The sequence below is a fragment of the Mugil cephalus genome, chromosome 20 (assembly GCF_022458985.1).
Source record: "Mugil cephalus isolate CIBA_MC_2020 chromosome 20, CIBA_Mcephalus_1.1, whole genome shotgun sequence".
Lineage (NCBI taxonomy): Eukaryota > Metazoa > Chordata > Actinopteri > Mugiliformes > Mugilidae > Mugil > Mugil cephalus.
This window is the reverse complement of record NC_061789.1, coordinates 11,535,928-11,563,866: the sequence shown is the minus strand read 5'-3', so window position 1 is coordinate 11,563,866 and position 27,939 is coordinate 11,535,928. Positions and strand designations below refer to the sequence as shown.

The 27,939-nt window shown below is 44.5% G+C and overlaps 1 protein-coding gene across 4 annotated transcripts in view; it reads left to right on the top strand.

Moving 5' to 3' along the window:
• Positions 1-25,951, top strand: part of LOC124997641 (caskin-2-like) — a 49,779-nt gene extending 23,828 nt beyond the window's left edge. The window contains exons 4-22 of one of the 4 annotated variants that reach the window (XM_047571517.1): positions 9,570-9,667; positions 9,781-9,926; positions 11,359-11,454; positions 12,514-12,644; positions 13,180-13,288; positions 14,594-14,702; positions 15,572-15,666; positions 16,109-16,226; positions 16,673-16,846; positions 17,276-17,350; positions 18,993-19,123; positions 19,603-19,663; positions 19,862-19,959; positions 20,115-20,225; positions 20,516-20,617; positions 20,697-20,835; positions 20,912-22,594; positions 22,790-23,093; positions 23,175-25,951. In XM_047571517.1, coding sequence (XP_047427473.1) covers positions 9,570-9,667; positions 9,781-9,926; positions 11,359-11,454; positions 12,514-12,644; positions 13,180-13,288; positions 14,594-14,702; positions 15,572-15,666; positions 16,109-16,226; positions 16,673-16,846; positions 17,276-17,350; positions 18,993-19,123; positions 19,603-19,663; positions 19,862-19,959; positions 20,115-20,225; positions 20,516-20,617; positions 20,697-20,835; positions 20,912-22,594; positions 22,790-23,093; positions 23,175-23,274 — 3,880 coding nt within the window. In that variant the 3' untranslated portion in view covers positions 23,275-25,951. The remainder of the gene's footprint in view (positions 1-9,569; positions 9,668-9,780; positions 9,927-11,358; positions 11,455-12,513; positions 12,645-13,179; positions 13,289-14,593; positions 14,703-15,571; positions 15,667-16,108; positions 16,227-16,672; positions 16,847-17,275; positions 17,351-18,992; positions 19,124-19,602; positions 19,664-19,861; positions 19,960-20,114; positions 20,226-20,515; positions 20,618-20,696; positions 20,836-20,911; positions 22,595-22,789; positions 23,094-23,174) is intronic. The other 3 variants (XM_047571519.1, XM_047571518.1, XM_047571520.1) reach the window with 3 other exon arrangements.
• The last annotated feature ends 1,988 nt before the right edge of the window (positions 25,952-27,939 follow it).

Here is a 27,939-nt window from a genome sequence, read left to right as displayed (position 1 = left end):
ACGAGATAAGACTCGGGAGGCGGGAGGACGGCAGGAAGCCTCAGAAATGATGGAGTGTCGATGGCAGGGTGGGAGAAAACCCAGCTGTGGAGCTCCAGCTAATGAATCGGCAGCTTTGATTAGCATCTGGTTCTTTAGTTTTCCTCCAGTAATCAGAAGGAAAAAGGCCTCCGACACTTTCATTCAGATTGAGCGAACAACCTGATATGAGCTACCATGTAAACACAACCCCCCCTCTTTCTCTTCCTCCTTCTTAACCTCCCTCTGCTGCTTCTCAGCTGTCTTCCTTCTCCTTCTTTCCATTCTCCTAGTCCTCCTCATCCTCCTCCTTCTTCTCCTCCTACTCTTCCCCTTTCTCCCCTACTCCCTTTCCTATTCACAACCTCCTTTTCCTCTTCTTCTTCTTCCCCCTCTCTCTTCCCCGCTCTTCTGTTTTTCTGCTTCTCCTGTTATGCGTTCAGCAGCTTTGAGGCTTGGCAGCCTTGGACCCACATTTCTCTTGTGATTAATGTTTTGTGGGAAAGTAAACACACATCGCGTCTTATCAGATCACTTCATTTAGCGTCCGTGTAAACAGAAACGCTGACGGATACACGCGAAAGTCAGTTTCCTTGAAGCCGGCGCGGAGAGCTCGAGAGTTTAATTTCGGGGGCCACGTGATCAGCTCCGGCCGCTGCTTAAACGGAACGTGTCACAAAGTGTCTCATCAGTTCATAAAACAGCAGTGGGGCTCTTTTCAGCTTCCAGCCGCCACTGTGGTCCCAACAAAGGGGACTGGAGTGGAGGGCCTGTGGACCACCGCATCAGTCCTAAAGCTCTGTCAAGTGCCCCGCTCCTTTTGTCGACCCCCTAGGAGGGACGGGGGGGTGGTGGAGGAGGAGGAGGAGCCGGGGGCGGGGTCAGAGGTCGGAGGTCAGGCAGACTCGGACCGATCTGAGAGGAGTGTTTACACAGAGCCGGGATGACTTAATGCTGCGCTGACAGCCCGAGAGCAGGAGGGTTAAAGTCGCAGATTCACGGAGGACAAACGGATCCATAAATCAGCTCATGACGCGGAGGTTCACATCAGTCGGGCTGAAACAAGTTCATTAGAGGGATCAGCGACTCAGACGATGAATCAACGTGTCATTTAAAGTATTTTGCCTTCACGTCACTGTGTACTGACCCATATTCTGCACTGCATTTATACTATTAGACAATGAAGAGATCAATCCATTAAGTGGTTTTGATGAGCATTAAATTAAAATTAAAAAAGAAACATTGCCACATTGTCACATTAACTGTGAGAATTTTTTCTTTTACAAACAAAACAAACGAACTAGACTAAACAGTGACGTTTAAGGTGAAAGACACAATGACAGGAATAGTGCGATGGCGGCACAGGAAGGTCGCAGCGCCTCAAGCTTTTATTCTGAAATGGTGACACTGTTGCAGTAGCGTCCAACAGCTGCGATGGTGTGTTTGTCTGTGTGTGTGGTGGATAATGGCCTCCGTGGGGATGCAGGTCTCAGACAGGAAGAGCTTTCTCATTATTCATCAGCGCCGCCGGTAGCTCGTAGGGCCCTGCGCCCTCCACCCACCATCCCCCACCCATCCCGCTGCAATCGCACCGCCGCATCTAAACACAACACACGACTTCCCACAATCCTCGGGTGTCTACTCGTCACACCAGCAGCGGCGGCAGCAGCTTGTTGATGTTGACACGCAGTCAAACTGCTAACAGGAACTCTGTTCTCACGCCTGCCGGTTCCCAGACATCACGGAGGTTTCTGTGACGTTTATTTTGTTGGGTCGTCAGAGTTACGACCTGCTGAAAGAAATGCGCGGTTATTCTACGGAATAACTAATCGTTTATTTGCGTCTCCTTTCCCGCTGTTCAGATACAAGTGGGGACAGGTCGGAGGCCTCGGATGACGACGCTGATTTAATTGTTTTCCATTTTCGCGTTTCACAAGTCGTAACACATCATATTAAACATTAATGGTTGTTGTAAACTTTTACTAGAAACGCGAAGCATGTTGTTGCCAAGGATACAGTAAGCCTGTAGTATGTGTTCACATTTTGAAAAAGAAGTGCGCCGAATGACCTTTCAACAGTTAAGAGTCATCTAATGAGCTAATGACTGTCGCCGATTATTCTGACACTGACGAAAGCTTAAAAAACCTGCTGATTTTCAAGCAACTTTTGCATCGTCTTTTCCCTCCTTCCTGACTTCCAAACAAATCTAAACGTGAGACACAACGAAGCATCAGCACAACTGCTGTGTTTCAATCACGTGTTTCTTAAAGTTCTGTTGCATCTTCAGCTGCAGAACAAGTTAATTCCGTAAACTTCCTGACGAGTCTTCGTGGGATTGTTAGGGTTAGACCCACTGCGACTTTTGACAACAGAAACTTTGAGCAAATGAAGCGGTTGCATTCGGAATAGATCTGCAGGAGGAGGAGAAACGGAGCCGGAGGTTATGTTTAATGAAACAGAAAGGAATTCGTGTCTCCTCGCCAGAACTCTGCCTCAACAAAAGCTGACATACTTTCCTCTTGGCTCACTTTTTTTTTTTTTTTTTTTTGATTTTGCCAAGTGTTCAGCACCGATCCCGATTGGTTCCTGCCCACCTCTCCAGGTGTATCCCCAGACCTGCCGTCTGCTTGAGTGGAGGGAAAGTGAACGCGTTGAAGTCGCCGCCTCACACACAAATCGGAGGTTTTTAAAGGGTGTGCTAGTGTTTGAGCAGGTTGGCAATCCATCACTGAGATTATTTGTCTTTATTGACATGCATGCCAGTGTGTGAGAAACAAACACACACAGTATAAAAGGAGGCCTCTGGGAGACAAATTAGTATTTGAGTCTGACGCCTCTGGCGGCCCGTTTGGCTCCGCGTTGGGACGAGTTTCTATGGAGAGCCGAGCTGGAATGGGTCCCTGTGAATCCCCGTGATGGTGGGAGATCTGGCCTTTTGTCTTGGGGGGAGAGACCCGAGCTGCCGTCGCACAGCTGAGGAGGGAGGAGAGTCCGGCCCTGCTGCTGGGGGTTAAGCTGTGTTGTTGTATGAGGTATTGATTTTCCACAATTTCCAAGTTGACTGTTTTGGATCAGGTTCACTGAGGAGGCTCCGAGATGCACGGATTTGCGTGACTCGTCTTCGGCAAAATTTTGGTGAAAGTTTCCATCGCCATTGTTGAAAGTGAAGCAGGGAGTAGAAACAAAAAATGAACCCAAATGTCTATGTCCTGCAGCACCTCAAATGAGCCTTAAGGCTCGGGTAGGACTGCGGAACATTAGAATAATTGTCCTGTTTTTTTACCTTTCGTTTTTTGAGCGTCAACTTTGACTGTGGTTTGTGTCTTCTTCTGTGGTTGTTTAAAGGACATCGTCTGCAAAATGAGCATCACCTTTAGTTTTTAAACTTTTAAACACCATTGACGATACATAAGTATGAATGAACCCTCCGTATATAACCAAAACACCATCATTTCAGCATGAATCATACGAATCATCAGCAATTTATTTCAGTGGTTTTTTATGTGTGGTTTTTCCTTCATCTCCTGCAGCTGCGGCCTAAATCATAATTTAAAAGACCAGTTGTTGTCGGCAACACTTAAAAAGTCATCCTGTCCACTACTACATTATTTCATTGAGCAATACACTACGTCCACATGCTCAGGCAGCTTCTCACAGATCGGTTTAATTAGTTTCTGATCCACAAGTGGATCCATGTGTGTAGACATCTGTGTGGTCTTCACTGATTCTTACTGTAAATCGTTTTGCGTGTGTCAGCCTGCCTCAACCTGTTCTCATAAAAAGCCTGGTTGTAAATGTTCTGAGTAAAATACCAAAAACTAAACCCACAGTTTTTCTCGTAAAAGGTGGCTGCAAAATTGAAACCAAAGCTGTGAACATGAACGTACTCGACATCTGAAGGAAGAGGTGTGTTTACTGGATCGTTTGCACCGAGCCAAGACTGGGTGGGTGTTAGTTTCTTAACGTCCGGTCTCTATCAGGTCATTCAGAGGCCGTTAGGCTGATAAGCTGAGTCCGCTGTTTGTTAAAAATAAAGTGTTGTTATTAAATCAGTAAAAACCTCAAAAGAATTGTCATCCTTTTGTTTTTCCATAAATATGAATTCTTATTAGAGAGTAATTAAGCTTTATTTGTTCATAGAATCTCATTTGATGAGTTTCCATTACCCCAAGAAATGCGCAAAACCTAAATACTGCAATAAAAAATGGTAATGGGAACACCTACAATTTGAAGAAACCTCTCAAATATCGCTAAAAAACTTTTATGCTCTCATGAGGTGGTTTTTCAGACAAATATAAATGTGTATCGCAAAAGTGCAATGGAAACACTTTTTTCGCAATAACACATCATCTGCATCACCAGAGATAACACAGGGGGTCGTTCTTTTGTTCTTTTGAAGTTCTTTTGAAGTCCATCTTCCTCAAAGCGAAATCTCGAAACACGTACAAATCACAATTGTACTTCATCGAAAATTTCAGAAATATTGCTTTTTTTTCATTTTACTTTTATTTGGAGTCACATCTCAACAATGTTGCAAATAAGAATCTTCATTACCTTGTTACTAATTTTGATCCAGTGCTCCATTTTTTTCCCTTTACCAACACATTTTCAAACAAAACATATGAACATGGGGTGCATGTTCATAATACAAAAAAAAATAAACAATTGAATAGTTTGCATAAAAATAAAGAAACCCTTGAAGTCTCGATGAGAAAGTAATTCTTTCTATCACAAATATATCATCGATAATATCATACCATTCTTCTATACTTGGGATGTCAGGTTTAAGCCATTTCTTTGTAATTGCTTTTCTTGCAGCGTAACACTTACAGTAGTTGAGTGTACAAATCCAAAAAGAAGTTCATCCCAGTTAAATGTAATGTCCGTTCCAAATATGGTCACTAGTTCTGTAAAGATTTTTATCTATACAGTGGCGTTGAAGATTAGCAGCAACATGAGCATACAGGAAATGTTACCAGTGTAATGGATTGGGAGAAAAACAAGCTCTTCTCTGGAGTACAAACTAAAGAGTAGAGGACCTAAAACTGATCCCTGCGGAACACCTTTAGCAACCATTTTTAGAATTGGTTCGAACCCATGTACAGCAACAGTTTGTGCTCTCACAGAAAGGTAAGATATGAGCAGGATCTAGAAAACACAGTGATGGTCAATTCAAGAAAATACTGACATAATCAGTTATTCTTGGTGACCACATTATTTCACCAAAGTGTGTCCTCTAGTTGGACAAGAATAACTTTAAAAGCTCAGATTTTCCATCTAAACAACCGTCTTTTTGGATCACATCACTTTTGTTCCGTGTCTCTTTCTATCTTTTCGTTTAGAGATGTCCGCCACAAACCAAAGCTTCCTGTTAAGCAACATCTATTTTTGTTTTTGTTCTTAGGATGTTCCAGAGTTACTCATATTGGCATTTCAAACCACAGGATTTTCCCCTGTGGTCTCAGAAGCTTTGGTAGGAACTCATTTCCTCTACCTGGGGGTTGTACTTAATGAAGGTTCAGGGACTTCTGCTGCACTGAAAGCTGATGATTAAACTAGTGCTTATGTTTTTCCACTATGCTGCAGCCAACACAACTTTAAACTCAGTGCATCAGTCTAGTTCCTGGGATTCCAGATGGAAATTAAATAGTTTGTTTTGTTTTGTGGAGAACGAGATAATGAAATCTAATCATCTATTGCTGCCGCCAATGAGGGTCTCCTCCTCATTCAACTCCTGCAGACAGACTGCAGTCAGAGGGAGATTTAGAGCCCTCTGATTGGCCGGGCCTCTGCAGGAATGTGACACTATCAGCAGGAATGTCATGTGTAACTCTCCCTCTCTGTCTGAGCATCAGTGTGTGTTTCCTTTTCTAGGGGGGGTTGTTGTATTTGATACGCCACACTGCATTCCAGTCTGCAGGGATGACACCAGCAAAGAGGGAGGAGGCCCAAGGGAGGGGGGAGGTCAGGGTCTCCGTGGAGAGGGTCACCACTTTCTCTGTCTCTGTCTGTGCCCCCCCCTCCCCCACCTCTCTTCTTCCTGGATAATGAGTGGTGATGAGAGGTGAGGAGGGTGGGAGGCAGAGGAAAGACTGGGATCTGTCAGGTGAGCAGCTCAGAGGGCTGAAGGCCAGACAGATTCTTTCAGTCTGTGGCCTCATTGAACCAATCAAACAGAGTTATGATGGGGACTTTCTTAGAAAGCAAGTAGATGCTTTCTGGATTTATAATCTTGCTTCAGCTCACATTTAATAGGACTACATGAAGATTTAGCTGCAGAGAGTCAATATATATTTGTTTTAATACAGAAACTCCTATAACTATAATAAAGGAAACATTTAAGCAAAGAAGATCCAGATGTTCTTTGAGTTTTTCATATTTCTGCCTAAAAACACGGTGATCTAAATAGTTTTTGATAAATTGATCCTTTATGAATCACAGTTCAGTGCTTGGAATTGAGTTTAACATGTTTTTAATAAATGAAAAAAGGATTTGCAAACCAAGGCGTCAAACGAAACTCATCACTACTAGAGGACATCAGATCAGATCAACAAACTTTTTCATATGTATCTTTAAACCTCTGCCTTCACCTCCATCCTCCGTCTCTGTTATCAGTGGAAGGAGTTTATCAAAAGCATAATAACTCAAGTTATTGGTTTAAACCTGAGTTATCAACCTAACCCCTGACTCCTGATGTTTTTCCTCTTTGTATCCTCTCTCAGTGGTCCATCCATTACTTTTGGACTTGCCTGTGGCGAAGTCTCTTACCGTGGCCACATGAATGCCATCGCTCACATTATGTAACAGAAAGAAAGGAGAGCAGAGCGGCTCTAAAACCAGCCCCCTCCCTCCCTCCCCTCTCCGTCTTCATTCTTTTCTTCCGTTTCTCCTGTAATGTCTCTGCCTGCTTTATTTACAGACAACATGTTGCCTGCAGCTTATTTTCTTCTCCTTCTGACTGCTTCACGTGAGGGGGAGGGTGGTTAGATGAGAGGGCTTCGGAGTTCGTCATGTGGCTTTAATAGAAAAGGAATATAAAATAAAATAGATCGTCTATTAAAGGGCACTAAGTGGTTTGTTTGGTCTATAAAATCTCTGATATATATAAATAGTCAGAAAGAGACCCTTGTTTGTCGAATTAGCACTTGGGATTCGTCTAAAGCTACCTTTCTTTGAAAGCTACTTGTTTGACAAAACACACCCGGGTTCATCTGCTCATAGCAGTGATTCAATTTAATTACCATAGTACGCTGCCAAGTGGGACCATCCACATTTAAAAAAGCAGAGGTTCTCATATATAGCTTTGTGGTACACCAATGTTTATATAACTAATAACACACATTCCCAGAAGAGAATAGGAAGTTATTTGTAGCAGCATCATCGCTCTGAACTTCTCAATGGATGCTAAAAGCCCACTTAGACATGGGTGTTCTGAGAGTGTCCTGAGGTGTCTGGCAACAGGATGTTGTTAGTGGGGGCCTTTTGGTCCTGATGGGTTGAGGGGAGGGGCCTCTGTGGATCAGGCTTGTTTGGGATCTAGTGAATTTGGAGGCTGTTTTTCATCTTTTTTTGTTCCTAAACTGTTTTGTGTGTGTGTGTCAGGCTGCATCCTGCTAGAGGTGGTTGCCGCCATCAGGGAGTGTCGTTGCTATGGGGTGGGGGTGCCCGGTCTGGTCTAGGTGGGTGGTGCATGTCTAAGTAGCATCCGCACAAATGCCAGGTCCAATTTTCCAGGCAGAATTGCTGCAAGATGATCAACGTTATTTATTTATTTAGTGGTCTTAATGTTGTGGCTGTATATAAAGTGCCAACGCGCCTTTATTAATAACAAAACAACGGCAGCTCTGATTTCACATACTCGTAGCTTTTAAGTTGTTGATAATTCTAAGAGCTGCCTTTGTCTGATACTTTAATAAGCAGCTTGTTGACATGAGAGGAGACGTTAGATCCCTGCGTCCACACAGTCACTCAGCTGGCAGCAGATGTTTCAGGGAGGAAGGTGTGTCTGATATTCTGCTGTGTTCCCAGGTGTTGCAGGTTACCTGTATGTGCAGGTCTCTTTGTGACTCACTGTGTAACACAATCATCTTCCTCCTCCCTCTGGTTCATTCATACAGCAGCGTGTCCAGACACAGCAGCTCTGATTCAGCAGTGAATCAAATGGATGGGACGTGTTAATTTGAACAAAATTAAAAACAAAACGGCAGTCGCCAGTTTTTTCCTCCCAGACTCTGCTCTGTTATTTATTGTATTTACAGCGCTACGAACTGATGTGGCGCGTTTTGTCCGCTTACAGTCAACACTGGGAATGTGAAGGGCTTTTCATGCAATCTGAGACATATGTCTCTTTGTCAGGCTCTTAAAGCGACGCCTTTGTGGGAGACTATTCATACCCACAGAGATCGCCAGAGTATTCAGTGTCAGACACGCAACATTAAACACAACAGGAAGTCCACATTTAATGGATTTTGTTTACTGCAACTTGGCGGATCAGTGTGAGCTAATAATCAACCGTTATTGTGCAACATTTTCTCCTCAGGCCTCAAAATTAATTGATGTTCTGAACAATGTAGTGTCTTTTGGTGGGTCTGCATCCTGTAGGTTTCTATTCACATTAAGGCTACAAATGACTTACAAGTCATAAATCTCTTCAGGGCCAATGCCGATTTTTTTTTTTATATCAGCCTTGGCCGATGGTCAATATGTGCCGCTGATTTTTATATATGGAGCCAATACTGCTTTTCCTCCTCCCATTTACATGATAACAATGACATGTTGATAACAAATGTTCAAGTCTCAGTTAAAGCAAAAACATTTGTGGATCTCAAAGAATATTTAACACTCTTACTAAATAACTAAGGTACTAAATAAACAGGTAAAATAGGTAGACCACAAGCATTTTCCAGTTCCCAGCTGCACACACTCTGCTAGTGGGGGAGGGGCAATGTATGGGCTGCACGGGTCTGCAGCAACCTCTGAGTCTGAGCAATGAAGTCCATGCGGAATGGCAAAACAATTGCAGTTCACCAAGTGGCTGCTTGAGTCCAGTTCAACTTTACAGCAATATTAAACATGTTCACAGCCTGGTACAAAAAACAATTTGTTATCAATAGTGTATTTCTCGGAATAAAGCTCATCCAACATGCCGACCATGGGCTACGCTCCCTCCGGGCTTCATTTTCAACGTTCAGAATCCAGTGGGTGATGTCACGAGGAGTGTGTCCATAATACATACAGTCGGTGGTCCGCAGCGTCTCCAGCAGCACAGGGCTACCTGTGGATGACTGTAAAAGGGGAAAAAAAATAAATAAATGTATCATTATACCGATACCAGTGAAAAACACAAATATCGGCCCGATACATCGGTCAATCTCTAGTTGTAACGATACGAAAATAAATCCAGATGCCTGTTTTTTTCGCTGATATTTCCAGTACAATGGCAGAAATGTCAGTATGTCGTAATCTTGCTGCCTGTTTGTAAATTGAGGTTAGCTGAGGATTGCACTCTCTCTCACTCCCTCTCTCTCTCTTTGACCTCTGACCTCCATCAGGTTCTCGGCGCTGCACCACGCCGCCCTCACAGGAACCGCAGAGCTGCTGTCGGCGCTGCTGGAGGCTCAGGCCACCGTGGACGTCAAGGACAGCAACGGTTAGAGACCCACACAGACAGTCGACTGACACTATATGAACGTTCAAAATTCATGATAAGCCGATGTGTATTTGTGGCTGCGATTGACGGGCTGTTGGCGACGTGCGTTGCAGGAATGCGTCCCCTGCACTATGCAGCCTGGCAGGGTAAATCTGAATCTGTCCTGATGCTGCTTCGCTCCGGAGCTTCGGTTAACGGCGTGTCGCTGGACGGACACATCCCTCTGCACCTGGCGGCTCAGTATGGGCACTACGAAGTGGTGAGTCGACAGTTTCTCGTGAGGACTGGGAGGTTTTTGGGCAGTTGGACTCGCACTGATCAGGCATCCCATTAAAACCACTGACAGGAGATGTTTAGGAGCAAATTTAAAAAAACGGGTCAACCACACAAGGTGTTGACCTGGACTCCAAATTCACTAGATCCCAAACTGATCAAGTATCTGTGAGATTATCCACAGAGGCCCCATAGGACCCAAAACCCATAGGACCCAAAGGCCCGAACTAACAACATTCACAGGACACCCTCAGAAGGTCCATTCTCTGATGAGTCACAACTGTTTTGGAGACACAAGCGAGGCCTACACAATATTAGGAAGGTGGTCATAATGTTATGCCTGATCGGTGTATGTGTCTGCCTTATAATGTGATGAACCAAAACGTCTTTAAAATGTCAGTGCTGCAAGTCTTCTACCTCATTGTGTCTGTATCTATTGAGGTCAGACTGGAGACGTCATGAATGAAAAAAGTTTGAGAAAGAAGAAATGGAGACGGTAATCTGTTATGTCTTCTGCTGCCTCCATTTTGAATTATTTGTAGAAGACATTAAATCGAAGGCCTTGACATCGGAGTCAGTTTGTAGCTTCTCTTAGCTTCGGTTGCTTCCTCAGTCACTTTTTTTTGTTACTTTTAGTGTTTTAATTTGTGCCTTAAAATGCACCATGGCTCATTTAAGTAGCTTCTTCAGTCCTGTCTGAAATGTTTTCTGTGTCCTCCCAAAAAAAAAAAAGACCACCACGGAGGCTTTAACTATAAATAACTAAATAAATAAAAGAGGAGAGTGATGAAGGAGGAAAGACGCTGGGCAGGATTTGTGATTTGTGGGGATTCAGGCGACGCTAACGAGCAGGATTTGGGCTGATTATCAGTGACCCTGTTTGTGAGTTTGGTGCCTCGGCAGCACAGATGTGAAAAAGCAGGCGGGGATGTTTTGATCAAATAGACGCTGCTGTTATTCGTTTTATTTATTTATTTTTAATCCCGCCGTCTGATTTGTCTCCTGCCGTCACACGGCCCTTCTGGTATTTTTTAGGTCAGACTCGGGTGAATGTAGGTGAACCAAAGCAGCCCTGTTTGTATCTGTAGCCCCCCGCTGCTCTGGGCGTCTGATTAAAGCTTAGTTTACAGGATTGGTCAGTTCATTATCTTTATTAAGTCGAAGCCGGGAAGGGTCCTCGTTCAGCTCTAATCATTTCAGTCTTCAGCTGCAGAGTTGGCGGATTAACGAAGCTCATTTATCCACAATGTTGATTCCTTATTTGACTTCTCTTCTTCCTGGTGTCTTAATGTCGGAAACCAAGCTAATTACAAGTAAAAATGCACGTTGCTTTATTGTAGCCATAAAAATTGTAAAAAGTTTAGATTTTGAACCAGTCAAGAATCATTTCCTGCTGGTTAAATGTATTTTTTTTTCAGTCTGAGATGCTGCTGCAGCATCAGTCCAACCCTTGTCTGGTCAACAAGGCCAAGAAGACCCCTCTTGACCTGGCGTGTGAATTTGGACGAGTCAAGGTGAGCGTGTTCTTATATTTTAACCAGAAAAATATAGAGCGTTAAATTGAGGCTTCTTGACAATTTTAATGGCATTACTATTTATTATTTTTATTATGACATCTGGTTCGAGATGGAGGCAATAAAATAAACGAATTGACAGAAAAAAAGGGGATATTACCAAATAAAAAAAAAAATATTCAAATGTATTTTTAAGAAAAAAAAAAAGAAAGAAAGAAAGAAAAACAAATGAAAATGAAGCCGAGGGCAATTTCTGCTTGAGTGCTGCCTTCACTGTCATCTGTAACTCTTGGACCTCTTTGTTTTGACTTGTGTGAGTTTGTTAAATGAGACATGAAAGTGAAGCCTGATCCCCTCCACAGCTGGTTCACACTGAGATATCTTTAGAGTCGCAGCGAGTGTTGTATGTTTGTGAGGACAGTGTGTTTTTTTATATATGTATGATATGCAGGTTTTCAGTAAGGTTTATTTCATTAATTTAATTTGTTATTTCTTTCTGCCAGTAATTAACAGCCGACAGCCTCGGCACCATTCGTGGGAGCGCTTTCTGTGTCGTATTTTTTATCGATATCTAACAGCCTCGATTTTACATTTTGTTGGATTTGTTTTATTCGAACAAGAAGCTTTAGGTTTTGGCGTCAGAGTCCTCACAGCGATAGAAGTACAGGTGTGTGTGTGTGTGTGTGTGTGTGTGTGTGTGTGTGTGCGCGTTTTGGCCTCAGCTGCCGCTCAGTGATGTCGGGGTGTGTCGACGGCAGCTGCTGTGTTTCCGTTAACCTCCTCGGCCAAAACTGAAGCGTTCATCATGTTTAGAAAATGTTCGCTGGCTCTTTTCTGTGCTCATAAAGCCAGAGATACTTTTCTTTATTAAAACCGCCTGCCGCTCCCGTTCCAAGTGCTACGCCATCCAAAGAGGAGGCACGTTAAACTCGAGTGAAGAAATACAGGTGTTCGACAACCGAAAGTAGCAGCAAACTGGATGTTTCAACTTCTATTTCAACAACACGTTTATTGCAGAGTGGTTAATAGTGGTTTTATTACCGTTTCTCCCCCTCTCAGGTGGCCCAGCTCTTGCTGAGCAGTAACATGGTCGTGGCTTTGCTGGAAGGGGAGAGGAAGGAGCCGACTGACTCGGCCTTCACCACTCCACTGCACCTCGCCGCCCGCAACGGACATAAAGACATCATACGGTGAGATAAGAGAGACTCGCTGCATCAGTTCATAGCTCGAGTCAAACTGGCTTCACACATGTAAGGAGACTGAGAGTTTTGACCTTTTACCGGCACTTGTTGTCCAGGCTGAGGTGAAAAACTGCAAAACTGGGTTTGTAGGCATTGTGTTTTAAATCTGAGGCATGTAGAAGCCAGCTCCAGGGTTCATGCTCCACATCTCCGTGAAAACGTGCCGGCTCAGCGGTTGGAGGCCGCAAACCACGGGAGCCCTGCCCTCAGATTTCAACATCTCGACATCTCTGCAGACAGAAAACTCACCCTGACAGTCACCACACAGGCCGCCTGCGAAATAGCGTGGCACATAAAGCAATTAAAAACACTTAACCGAGAGGGTTTGGCAGGGGAAATCGTAGCGTTCGACAGCTTGCCCGCTTTTCGAAACAACGGCCCGAGGTGGGGTGAATCTAAAACAGGAAAAATAAATGAAAACTCTTCTGGGAAGCTCTCCGCTCAGTTCCAGGATGTGGATCATGTTTATCTCTGCTTGTTTTAGATTGCTGCTGAAAGCCGGTATTGACATCAACAAGACCACCAAGTCTGGAACGGCTCTGCACGAAGCGTCGCTGTACGGGAAGACTGAAGTTGTCCGACTGCTGCTGGACGTGAGTTAATGTCAGAATATATAGAGCAAAGTGGATGGGTAGGTAGAATTTGAAAAAAAATGAAACTGTCGTGAAAAGAAAATGGATACCAATACAGATGAGGAGTTGAACAGGTGGATGGCAGGAAGCATTTCCTGTAGTGTTCTTTATCATGATTGATAACAGTTTGTTTGGTGTCACTTTCTGATGATGCAATAGCAATGTTTAGGAAATATGCCTAGCGTCTAATATTATCTCATCAAGAGATGGCGCTTCTCAAAAGGCAAGGCCCAGGTCAGTAGGGGGCCGCTGTGGGATGACAAACTTTGAACTACAGTAGTAGAAAAAATATTCTTTTTGTGCTAACATAGTGGCTAACATAGTCCGTTCCCGCAGATTTAGCAGTTAGCATCTGACATTAGTGTAACAGCTAATATTATATTTCTTAGGCTACTATAATGTCAGCTAATACTTGGTATCTTGTTTCAGCTAATATAACAGCCAACATTAAAATATTAGGCAACTTGGCAACTGATACTGTATAGTTTAGGCTAATGCAGCAGCTAACATTTTATGTTTTAAGCTAATCTTGTAACTCATTTTAGCTATTTTGTTTCATCTAATATAACAGCCAACATTACCATTCTTGTTAAGGTTAATGTAGCAGCTATCATCTTATTATGCAACTTAGCAACTGACACTGTATAGTTTAGGCTAATGCAGCAGCTAGCATTTTACCTTTTAAGCTAATTTTGTAGCTAATTTTAGCTATTTTGTTTACACTAATATAGCAGCCAACATTATCATTTTTCTTTAGGATATTGTAACAGCTGTCGTTAGCCACCATAGGCTAATGTAGCAGATAACATCTTATGAGGCAACTTAGCGACATGATATTGTTGAGGCTAATTTAATTTGGGCTAAAAAAGCAATTTTTAGGCTAGCTTAGCAGCTAACTTTTTATCTTGCTGAGGCTGACGTCATTGCTGCATTATCTGCAATAGTGTATACTATATTTTAACATTTTATGGGAGTGTAATTTGAGACTTTAGATAATGATGAAAGTTAAAACTAATGAGATTCAATTAGAGATTCCTAAGGATTCAGATTAGATAAAACGGCACGAAACCCCAGAAGAGAGGCTTGCACTTCATCTTTCTTTTCCCTGCAGCAACATTTCAGTTCAGTGATGTAACATCAGCTCGGTCTTTAACAAGACCCCATAGGGAAAACGGCGTATTTCCAGAGTAATTGCTTTTAAATGAAAACCATGAACCAAACTTGAGTGTGAAGACAGGAAGTGTTGTATGTTGTTGTGCACCCAAGGCCGGAGTGGACGTAAACATCCGAAACACCTACAACCAGACGGCGCTGGACATCGTCAACCAGTTCACCACGTCGCACGCCAGCAAGGACATCAAGCAGCTGCTGCGAGGTCAGAAGAAACACTCATTTGGCGTTTATTTTTGGAAATATTTTTTTTTTTTTTTTAAATTAAAAAATTTAAGGTAATTTTAAGGAAATATTGCGGAACTTTTGTTAAAAAATACGACCTCCGTGTGAGTTTCTGAGCTGACACATTGACTCTATAAGCTGCAATTCAAACTGCAGCTTTGTTTAAAATTTGGGTTATGTAACGTTAAACTCTTATCTGTCAGTTCTCAAAGCTTCAAAGAACAGATCCAGTCTCAAATTTAGCAGTGCTGTATATACAGTGTGTGAGTGAGCTGGTAGTGAGCGCGCTCTGTAATCCTGCAGCCGTTTGAAGTTCCTGTGGGAACAGACGGAGGGAATAATGAGCGGTTGTGTTGAAGAAGTGATTTAAACATGGATGGAGACTTTCCCGTCTTGTTTACTTGTTCAGAGGGGAAGATGAATAACGCTCAGCCGGCACGCGCTTTGGATTAATTACTGATGTGTCGTGTTAGAGGCTGTGTAGCAGTCACCTCTCTGTGGGAACAGAATCTGGGAGGAATGAGTCAGGAGGAATGTCGCTGGAACTATGTCGAGTGTATTTCAGCTTCTGTTTTCATCAGATGGAAATAAAATCTGTGTTTACTTACATCCAGAACTGTCTCCTTCAATTTCTCATCAGGCCCTTCATCTCATCTCGGGATCTTTGCGCAAGCACGGAAACTTTCAAAATAAAGTCGAGTGAATTTGAAGAATGTCGTAAACCTTATCCTTAACTGGGACATGACAAACCACAAAATTACTTAAATCACTGAAGTGCCGTGTCGAGGGGGGAAAGCTAGCAGCTGATATATCCACATGTAATATTTCCTATTTCTGTTGTCTTGACAGATGCGACAGGTGTTCTGCAGGTCAGGGCTCTGAAGGACTACTGGAACCTCCACGATCCCACTGCTCTCAACATCCGAGCCGGAGACATCATCACGGTGAGGCCCATCGGAGACCAGACGCAGACATTTGAGACCGTAAAACCTAACACAGCTGTTGCATGACGTACTCGGGGATACGATCGACAAAACCCGTTGTGAGAGGTCATGAGTGTCTGAGCCGGGCTGAGGTAGGGCGTGTTTGTTCAGTCAGAGGCTCTCTGCCGTCCCGCCGGCGAAAGTGAACTAACCGCAGACCGACTTACTGTCACAGCGGACTAACCACAGACACTCCGACTTCCTGTTAGTCTGTCAGAAGCGTTGAGTCATGCAGGTGATGAATGCGAGGAAGGTTTTTGTTTCGTGTCGAGACCTGCGTATGTTTTGCAAGATCGCGGATGTTTACAGTAAAGGCGAAGGAAGTTCTTCTTCTTCTTGTACGAGCAGCGGAAAAGTCCGAGCGCGGACGCGAACCCACTGACGCCCCCGTGTCCCCTCACAGGTGCTGGAGCAGCACGTGGACGGACGCTGGAAGGGCCACATCCACGACAGCCAGAGAGGGACGGACAGAGTGGGCTTCTTCCCCCCGTCCATCGTGGAGGTGATCAGCAGGAGGAACGGTCAGTCCACGTCTTCTTCTCTGCCCGGTGGTGGACGAAGTCTCTGTTCAGTCTTGTTTCCTTTCAGACATCATCACTTCAGACTCTGTTTTCCGCTCTATTTCGACTCTAACATTTTAAAGAAGCGAGGGTTGTTTGTTTATTGATTTCTTTTAATACGACATAAATGAGGCTGTGAATACGTGTTGGTCCGAGCTCCTTATGAACTCATCATGACTTCCTGTAGTCGGCCATGTTGACGGACGGAGCCCCTTCCTCCCTGAGTTTAAAACTAACCCCCCCGCTTGCAGACATCCCATGCTCCTCTCTCCTTCCTGCTGCATTCATCTGTCCATCCATATCACATAATGACTGACCTCCACCTCTAACCATCAGCTTGATAACCTCCCTTTCCTCCCCCTCCTCCTCCCCTCCTCCTCCTCCTCCCGCCCCGTCTTGCCATGTAGGGGGCACCCTGTCCCGGCACGCCTCTCTGCCCAACCAGCGCCAGCAGCTGCTGCCCAGAGCCCCCCTCTCCTCCAGCCTCAGCTCCGCCCCTCAGACCGACGACTCCTACACCCTGTACGCCCCCCCCACCCACGTGGTGCTGCCGCTAGCCAACGGCCTCACTACCAGCGCAGGTATACGCACACACAAACGCACTCTGCAGAACAACCGGCACCGAAGAACAAAAGCTGTACCGAGCGTTTAGGAGCCTGATCACACATATACGATTCTATTGAAACATGTTCTCTTCAGTGACTCTGCAGCATTCGGTGGACAAAGTCCATCGTTGTCAGTCGTCACCATATCAAACACCCACGCTCTCTGGTGTGATTGGGCTCGAAATAACGAATGGTGTGTGGAAGTGTGTTTTAAACGAGAACTGTTTTGTGAAGAAAGGATGTTGATGTCGCTGAAGGAGCCTCAGCTCGTCCAACGATCACCACACGCACACACACGAACCCTTTTCCTCTCTTATCTGTGTCCTGTAACACAACTCACCTCCTCAGTCAGGCTTCCCCCTCCCCCGACAGAACCAAGTCCACCAGAGTCTTTGTGTCCGATAGGTTTGTCTCCGAGCCGCCTGTCTCAGTCCGGGTGTCCCTTCGAGGACATCTGGGTCCTCAGGGACGCGTGTTATGGTAAGAGTCGCGAACAACAGCTCCTCCTACCTGGCTGTTCTGAAGCTGCATCGCTGCCCCCGCTCAACGCTCTGCATCAGGACCCCACACACCAAGACCACCAAAGACAACTCTGTCAGCCTGACGTGACGCCGGTGTCTATTTATTTGTTACGTCGCTGCGCCTCCCGTCATCCTCGCTTCACCAAATATCACGCTTTGCTATCACGTCAGTTCCTGTCTCCATTATTTTATTTTAGCCACACTGCCTCATGAACATTATCCCATCCCACCGCTGTTCATGATCTCATGTTGTTTCACATTGTCTCAAGTAGCTGCATATTATTTCCAGACGCTTCACATTATTGTGTAATTTCACATTGTCGCATTACATCATAACATTTACATCATCTCCAGTGGCTTCACATCATTTTTCGACCTCTCAAGTTGCTTAACATTATCTGAAGTCACTTTGCATCGTCTCAACTTCCGTCACATGATCTTGAATCACGTGTCATTTTACATTATATTGACATAATAGCAAGTCACCTTTCATTAGACTGTTATTTTATATCATCATGTTGTTTTACATTATCTCAAGTGGCTTCACATCATTTCCACTCACTTTCATTATGACATTTCACAATAAAATATTTAAACTGAAATAACATCACATTTTCTGTAGTCTCCTCACGTCACTTCAGTCGGCTCACACCATTTTTCATTAATATAGAGTCGTGTGATGCCACGTGTTGAAGTTGCCTCATTTTCTCACGTCACCTCATTGTCGCTTCATTGTCAAACGCACATATGAACTTCCAAAGTTAACACACACGTTCCTCAAGGAATGTTAAATACTAAATGGAGCGAGCGTCAGCCAACAGGAGCTGACTAAAACTAGGAGGACGTCACACAATAATAACGACAGGTGAAGCTGAAGGACTAAGGTCGTCTTAGTGTGTTGGGTCTGAACAATGTGTATGATTCACTGTTATGTGCTTCAGAGCGTCTGGCTATTCGTCCTCCTCACTGCTGCCACCAGGGGGCGACAGAAGCCCGTCCCTGTTCTCATTCTTTAGACATGTAGTCAGCATCTTGTGATGTTGCTGATAAAGGCTTCAGTAGAATCTGTGTGCATGTTTGAAGAACACATTTCCTCCAGTTTATGTTGGTGGGGACTAGCTTTTTAGAACTGAAAGCAACTGTGCTCTGTGAACTCTTGTTATGCTTAGTCACTGATGAACAAAAGCAGGTCATGCTAAGAGTCCTCTGAACCTGACATGAGGCCTTTCTACAAACACAGTGAAGCTTCCAGAGAGAATATCAGGTTGTTTCAGTCTGAGAAGTCTCCCAGCTGTTTGCTCCTAAAGATGAGCCTCTTTTCATGGATTGTTAAGTGTTTAGAGAATGAAAATTCCCAGCTACATTTTTCACGGTCGGACACGTGCACCCGCAGCTGTGCTCCTTGCATCCTGGCCGTCACATTCCCGTCGACACTCCCATCGCCACCCTCCGGCCCCTGCAGGCTTGTTGGCCTCGACCAAGAGCATCTGCTGCTTCCTTGAGCCTGACGCCGATCCTCCCGTGCTGACGTGAGTGTCCTGAGCGGGATATCAGGAATTCATTCTTGTTTTTTTTGTTTTTTTTGGGGTTTTTTTTTGCAGCTGGAGACAGAAACAGTGTCGGGAGCACCGGCAGCGTTGGGAGTACACGCAGCGCCGGCAGCGGACAGAGCACTGAGAGCAACAACGCACCCAACGGACTCCAACACAACACCGGTCACCATGACAACAAGGTACAATCAGACTTCTGTTGACGAGTCATGAGCTCCGTTCAACGAAGGCAGACAAACAAGTGACAGTGCATCTAAAAACAAAAAGGCCGTTCAGAACCTGCTTGAGAATCTTCACATTTTAAGTTTTCTTCAGTGTCACAGTAATCCACTGATAGTTGTGTTGTTGCAAATTACAGGAGGAGCTATACATTTATTCAGGTTTAATTATATATCACACAACAAAACAGGCCATATTCAAATCACCTCACCTCCTCCACATACAAATATCCTGGCTTTTGTTTTAAACAGAAGCACTGCGTCTTAGAAAGTTTGATTTCACATTAAATCCCGATAATTCTGCAACATTTTGTTCCGATGACTTACCAGGACATGTCTTTCATCATGTCTGGTCATCTGTTTTGTTGTAGCTGATGTAGTTCCCTCAGTCTCTCTTCAGTTCATTACTTTTGACTGACTGTAGTTTTGATGTTTGTGTGCAGCCGGCGCCCTCTGCTGTTGATGCTGGACACTCGGCAGACAAACATCCCGATCATCCTGCAGGTACTTCACTCACTTTTAAACCAGCTGTGCATCATTAGCTGGTGCTGCTTGAAGCTACTTGATGTTTTCAGGCATCCAAACGTGTTTCTGTCAGTTCCATTCCCTTCATTTATCTCCTGATAGGAACGTTACATGGTATAGAAATAAATCAAACTCCATTTGGTTGCTCAGAGTATCTGAAGTGTTGCCATCCTCCAGGTGGGACTCCTCGCAGGCAGACGGTGACGGTGCAGAGGCCTGCAGAGCAGGGCTTCTCCCAGCAGTTTGTCCGTCCTCAGCAGCTGCTGGAGGGGAAGGTAAGGACTGGAACAAGAGGCTCAGCGTCACACAGATGAGAAGATGCTAAAATGACACAAAACACACGGTGGTGGACGTTTACATTAATTTCACGTCTAACTGGCTGGTCTCAAATGGATCTTCCTGAGTCTTTGTTCTTGTCTCCGTGTTTCAGGATGCAGAAGCCATCTATCAGTGGCTGAGTGAGTTCCAGCTGGAGCAGTACACTGGGAACTTCCTGAGCGCTGGATATGACGTACCGACCATCAGCAGGATGACTCCCGAGGTGACCAAGCTTTGCTCCAGTAAACAAGACACTGTTCAGTTGTTGTAGGCTGATTGTTTTTTTTTAAAAAAAAGAAGCTCTTTAATAAGTGTCAGCGTCCTCAAAACATACCTGAACCTGTGCACACATTAGTTCCTGGACCTATGAAGATCTCTACCTGCAGTAGGCTATTGTTTGTTTAGGATTTTGTGGTCAGCTTGGAGCCTCAGCTTCCCGTCCTGGCTGTAATCTTCTGCATGTAGCAGAGTTGGAGCTGAGCGTGTTGTTGACTGACTCTTTGACGTCTACAGGATCTGACGGCCATCGGAGTCACCAAACCAGGACACCGAAAGAAAATCTCCATCGAGATCAGCAACCTCAACATCCCGGAGTGGCTCCCCGAGTACATCCCAGTAAGACTTTTACGTGCAGCTGTGTAACTGCGGAACGCGCTGACCTACTGTGGATCTGACTCGTGTCCTGTTCCCATAGTCTGATCTCGGCGAGTGGCTCAGCGCCATCGGCCTCCCGCAGTACCACAAGAAGCTCTCGGAGAACGGCTACGACTCCATCAGCATCGTCAAAGATTTGACGTGGGAGGATCTGCAGGAGATCGGCATCATCAAGCTGGGTGAGGACAGACATTGTTGGGGTGTGCTCGGTGTGACTGTTTGGACTTGATCTGACAGTTGAGTCTTCCCCTGTAGGACACCAGAAGAAGCTGATGCTGGCCGTGAAGAAGCTGTGTGACATCCAGAGGGCGATCCTTCAGGCCGAATCGGGGCAAGGCACGCTGCGACGCAAAGGCCCTGGGGCCCTCCACCTCGTCACCATCGAGCCTCCTGAAGCTGGAGGGGAATGCTCTTCTCCTCACACCCCAAAGATGATGACCTTCCAGGACAGCGAGCTGAGCACTGAGCTGCAGACGGCCATGTCCAGCCAATATGGAGGCTGCGAGGAAGGTTTGGCCATCAAGAATGCAGTGGGCATGTCCCAGAGCCAGGAGAGCATCGACACCCGTTCCAGAGGCTCCGGGCGCTCCCAGGAGCCCCCGACTGCCTCCATCAACCCCCACGGCTGGTCCCAGGAAAGCTTGGAAGGGAGCCCTGCTAAGGAGAGGAACCTCCCTGAGGGCTGGGACCAGAGGCCCCTGCAGCAGCAGCCTCTGCCCAAACAGGTTCCTCTGGGTACGGCCACTGTGTTCAAGTACCCGGCCATCCCCGCAAAGCCCAAGATGTCCGGATCCCGCGGCCCCTCCCCTCACGGCTCTCCAGCACTGAAAGGTTTCAGCTACCTTCATTCCCACTGCGGCTCCACAGACCTGAGCTCATCTCCGCGGCCCGAGAACCACACCATGACGCTGACTCCGCCCAAGAAGCGCACGCAGAGCATGACCCGCTATGCCCTGTCGGACGGAGAGCCGGACGAGGACGACGAGGAGTCCACGCTTCGTTCTGGAAACGTGCCGTTGTACGCCACTTTGACCCGCAAGCCCGGCCGCAGCCAGCTGGCTCGGCTACAGTCGAGCCCAGAGAAGAACGGCAACGTGGGACGCAGCCAGTCGTTCGCAGTGCGCGCTCGGAAAAAAGGTCCCCCTCCCCCTCCCCCGAAGAGACTGAGCTCAGTGAGCAGCACCACCAGCGGGGAACTGAGCGACAGCAGCACCACTTCATCCTCCGGTGGGGTGGTCACTGACAGTCCAGGGAGCGTGAGGAGCATCGCAGCTTGTCTAGAAGGAGGCACGGAGGGGAACATCCCCCAAGGACCAAAACCGGACGGAGACCAGCCGGAGCTGCCCCCATCCCTCAGCTCTGTAGAGGCCAGGGAGGCTGCAGGGGTGAGGAGGAGGGTGCAGAGCGAGTGTGCTCCCACACAGACCGGCAGAAGCTCCGAGCTGGACCGAGGGGTGAAGTCCGACTCTGAGGAGGAAGAGACAAAAGTTCGAGGGCTGGACGGCTCCTCGTCCCCTCAGAACAGCTCCAGCGAGTGCATCCCCTTCGCTGAGGAGGGCAACCTGACCATCAAACAGAGACCCAAAGCTCCAGCTCCGCCCAGAGCCGAGGCCGTGCTGGAGCCCCCAGAGAAACCAGCAGGCAAGAGTCTGGAGGTCCCCGAGTTTAACCTGAAGGAGTCGGACACAGTGAAGCGCCGGCACAAACCCAAAGACAAGGAGCAAGGCGGGGGCTCCCCTTCCAGAGAGGGAGCTGCCTCTGAGTCTGGAAGCCGACCTCCATCACAGAGCCAGGAGGAGGTCAGTCTGAGTATCAGCGAGGCTGGTCTGGAGCGGCCAGCCAGTCCGGCTACGGGGTCCCCCATTAAACCTCCGCTCTCCCCAAAACCTCCGGCTATCGCCCCGAAACCTGTCCGCCACAGTCTGCTGGCTTCACAGGGTAAGATTGTACTTGATCTATGACCTTAGACCTTTGTGAATCTGACCAGACCAGGTTTAAAGCACCTACAGCCAGGGTCTTACTCTCATGTGGAGCTGATTCAGTTTCAGTGCCCTCTGAATGTAAACTGTTAAAGACTTGGTACTTGTTGCTCTTAGTTCTTGTGGTTATGCATCTTATTTGTGTCTTTTCCAGCGGGACGCTCCTCTCCTACTCTGACCGTCAGTGTGGTTCAGAGTGTGGCCTTCGCGGCCCCGTCCTCACCCTCCCACGGGCCCCAAGGTCCGGCCCCGGCTTTGGCTCCAACCCCGCAGGCCCCACAGAGTCCATCTCTGGCAGCAGCAAGGCCTCAGGTGTGTGTGGTGGGTCCAGGTCTTCCTCCTGAGTCTGCATGCGGGACCGAGGTAGTCCAGCAGAGACTGGATCAGACGAGCACTTCTCTGGAAGCAGCTCTGAAGGCAGTCGAGAGGAAACTGAACCTGGAGGACAACTCTGAGGGGTGAGAAACAAAGCCAAGTTAAATAAAAGAATGTCTCTTCTGTTTTAGTTTTCATTGTAATGTACATTTGTTTTGTCTCAGGAGTGGAGCCAACACGGTGAGGTCAGCGGGAACCATTCTGGACGACATCGGCAACATGTTTGACGACCTGGCCGACCAGCTGGACGCCATGTTGGACTGAAGGTGTTTCAGCCGGAACCTAAAATAGTCAATGTCCACCTTCAACCTCAGGAAGTGAAACACGGATTCCCCACGTCAGTGTTTAAACCTCTGAGCTGCACCGCTGGAGGAGCCACAGCCAAACAGTCGGCTTGTTTCTCAGCCTGAACACCAGCACTTAAACTCCGCTGTGCTTCCGAAACCTCAGTCAGAGCTGGTCCTGGTTCTGTCTCAGCAGCATTTTTTATTTGTGTCTTATCAAACACAAACCAATCAGAGACTCGGATGATGGACCGGCCCGCTGTGAGGAGAAACTCATTTTACTGTTGAACACAAATATTGTAACATGAAGTTTTTACACTATAGAGCTGAAGTCCTGCCGTCACCTCCTGTCCAGCTTCTGACGACAGATCATAGACTGTATTTAAAGTTGGACACAGAGACATGTAACGTCCTTTGTTCGTTTAGAATAAAGCCTGTTTGAAGTCCAGAGTTGCAGCTTCTTCTCTGTTTGGAGTCAGGACCTTCCAGATGAGGAGGTGTTCACACACTGAACTGAAGCGACACTATATTCTTGGAAATGCTGATACATTGGTTAAAGTTAGCTCCTCTAGCTGCATTATGCTAACGGATAAGTTACTGCAATTACAAACATCAATCTTGCAGAAATATCTAGAGAAGATTTTTTTATTTTATTTTATTGGGAGTTGAAGGTTTTTTAGGAGCCAACGTCAGCTGTTGTTGCACTTTAACACACTCGGGAGCTTTTTAGCCTGTTTTAGCTTATTGTTTGGGTTTTCAGAACATTTCCTGCCTTTAGCTCACAGCGGTGACTTTCTGGAGCTGGTGGAGACCAAAAGCAGAGCTAAAAGACGGGCGGGGATTCATCAGAAGGACACGAAAATGGATTCTATCCACTTGTTTCTGTCTTTATCCTCATCCAGGCCTATAATTTTACCATTTCTTTCGTACTAAACTCAGTGTTCTTTTTGCTGGAACAAAACCTGGACAGTCTCGTTTCTCTCCAGCTCTTTCATCGCTGCGTCTGACCATTTCAAATTTTACCTTTGTGATATTTAAAGAAATCTATTTTATACCAATCAATCTTACGTGGCGTTTTAATCTTAATCAGTGTGTCTGTTCTGTTCAAACTGACCTTTTCTACATGTGTGTTTTTGTGAAGCTCCTATAGACCTGATTAACTGCTCGCTTGTGTTGTTTATACAAAGGGAAGAGAAGCATGTTCAGCTCAGATCACATGTGTGCACAGTGGAAGGCGGCATGTGACGTGTCAGTTATATACATATACTATTTTTTGATATTCATTTTAGTCAAATTAGTATTTAAATTTAGAGTTATCTATATATGTATATTGTACACTACAGGAGCACATATTCAACCAAAGTCTGTACAGATTTCCCTGAAATATTTTCACTTACAATTCCTTTAAAAACAATCCTGATCTCGCTGTTACTGTCTGTTGTTTGTTTATGAAATGTTGTTTTCAGCCTGCGACGTATCGATCATGTGTTCATATATAGCATGCCATAGCTCTATGAACGTGTTATATTTGTAAAAAAAAAAAAAAAAGACTGTTAAATCTGGTGTGTCTGTTGTTGTCCCGTGATCATGTGACCTCTGTGTGAATGAGATGCTCTGTTTTAGATTTCTGATTCTCAGGAAAGTCCCTCCTTACCCCAACACTGTTCTCAATATGAAAGACTTAAAACAAAACTTCAGTTTTCAGAACTATTTATGATGTGTGTGTGTGTTTTTTTTTTTTTTGTTTTTGTTTTTTAATGTTGACAGTTCAAGGCTTCCAAAGGTGAAATAAGCGGTGGGGCTTTTTTGTGAAGCACTCACAGGAAGGTAGCAGTTTTGACCAAGACTGAAAGAATTATAACTTTTAACAAAAGCTGGTATATAATGTAATAATAATGTAATGTATGTACTATAGTCTTTTATATATATATATATGAATTGCAACATGTATTTCACAGTTGTCTGGTAGAGAATACCTCCAACCGGGGTGTCAAATCAGTCTGGAGGTAGTTCTTATTTTAAAACATGCATCTACATTGAAACGTTATTGAGTAAACCTTTATTTATAGTGCTTTAAAAAATACAGTGGAAAAAAAGAGTAGAAAGCCTCTCAAGAAAAATCTTGGATATAAAACATAGATTTTGTTTCTTAGCTGAACCATTGGAAAGATGAACTGTAGCTCATCGGTGGTTCATAACCTAAAATTAAGAAGATTTAATCATGAAGAACTTTTTTTGAAAAAAATAATCAAAAGTTTATAGAAAAAAAATTGAAGATAAAGAAGACCCAACATCATTCCCTGAGGAACTCCACTGGCCAGCATTGAATAGATAAACATGATGAACTTCATTAAAAGTTCTACATTACTTTGTGTCACCTTATTTAACTTCTCTTTAAGCAATCATTTTAAACCTTTCACACAATGCTTCATATTCAGAAATATTCTATTTTACTCTGTTCTAGTTGGATAAACAATATCTTTGACAGAAAAACATTAAAATAGTGGTTTAAAAAAACAAATTAAACATGTAAGGATTAAACTGGAGCTGGATGTTATCTGTGTGCGTGCTTTTCTTTTGATATTCCCTCTTGTGTTGTTCATTCTTTGTCCTCTCAGCTGAATTGTTTGTTTACCCATTAAATACCTATAATGTTATCCTGAGCCTGTGTTTTATTTTTTCTTAAGTTTTTTACTGAGACTGAGCTACATCAAACAGAATATAAAGTGGTGCCTGGCATTTTGCTTTAGGATATCCAGATTTTCCCAATGGTCTATACATACTGTCATTCTTTGTTTGGGCCCATAAGTAGTCCAAATAAATGAAAATGAACTAATCATTGGCTTTAGGAGACACCTTACAAAGCCTCGACACATGAATGGGGACAAGGGTGGAAGACCTGTGCAGCAGTGAAGAAGGCACAAACACAGATTTCAAAACAGAATATTGCTATGATTATACAAATATACAAATACTATTGATCTATTAAGAAGGGGTGTGATAAAATAAGTCTGTACTTCCTCCCACTTCTTTTTGGACATGTAGAATTTGTAATTTTAACTTTATTTTTCATTTTCTTTTTGTTGTTTAGGTTCTTTATGTCCCTTGTATGGTGTATGATTATTTTGTTTGCCTTTAACTTGTTCGAAATAAACTAAACTAAGTTTTTACCCATGCTTCATCAGTCCAAGTGCACTATTTTAATGTTTTAATGCATCATTTCTTTCACATGACACTACTATTGACATCTTTTACAAAATTCATTGACGTTTTAAGACTGTATGTGGTCTGTCATCTGTTCGTATTTACTGATTGAATATTTGTCAGAAGTAATACCCTTAATCTTGTTGTGTGCTCTTGTGCCAGCATAAAGGCTTTTTAAAATGTTAATTATGAGTAAAGTGTCAAAAATGAGTAAGCCATTGTTATATAAAGTTTTTAAAAATAATAATAATAAAATAAATAACTTACAGATATTTATTCTAAGGGACTAACTGATTATAAATTAGGAGATTAGGAGATTTCCTGAGCTACTGAAATACGTCCTACGTCACTGCTACTACCCAGAAACTGACGCGACCTCTCCTCCCCTTCCGGTAACAGAGAACAATCTCCCCCTCGCTCGCCGTCTGCGGCCTCTCGCTTGAGCAGCCGACCGTCTTCCCGTCTTCCCGTACAGCCGCAAAGAGCACAGGTAAGACGCTGGACCAATTTCCAAGTGCATCTTCTCCAGAACTCTTCTCTGCAATCTCTCTTTGGATTCACGGGTTAAAAATTAAAAATAAAGATGAAACGTTTATGTTAATCCTAAAGCATGTAAATCGTATAAATGTCAATGTTTGTCTCTTGCAAGGCCTGGGACTTTAAATTAACACTATTTCTCATGCAGTTTGACGTTGAGGTTTATCATGCGGAAGTGGTTTGGCAGGTTCTTTTGTTGGTTTGCGGATGTTGAGTGGAAACTGTAGTAAATTATCTTCTTGTTTTTCTCTTCTTTCCCTTTTGTGTATATGAAGTGTGTATAAAGTGTGTATGTTTGAGGTCAAAAAGTAATTTACCAAATGCCAGATCTTAAAACTAACCAGATATAAGGACATAAGTTTTGTGTGTGTATGGTGGAGCTGAACGAGAAGCCCTCTCAGATTCGGCTGAGTTTTTGACATTGTTCTTTCTTGTAAATAAACCTTTTTAAGCGGTGATCACTTCTTTCTTCAGCGCATCAATATACAACAAAACCAGAATGCAATGTAAAGATGTGTACAGTCTGATGAGATTCATCCGGACCGTGTTTTAGACAGGAGCAGGCTCTTTGGAGTGTATTTTTGCCTTTGCATGAATCAGCTGTTTTGCATTAATGACCTTAGAGGGAGATCTTCCAAGTAAAAGTCACACACACCTATTTATTCTGCTTCAGGGAGAATTTTAATTTAATATTTTTTTCTACTTTTTAAACTGAATCATTTAATCCACTTCTTTACTAAGTATAATACCAAAAGTTTGATAAATTTCTGACTTTTAACCCTTTATATGTCAGTGTTTTTTTTCCATCATCTGTTGTCATTGTATTTTGTCGGTTTCAGGTTACTTGTGTCGTTGTGGCTGCTTTTTGCATCTTTATGATATTTTTTTTGTGTATTTTTGAATC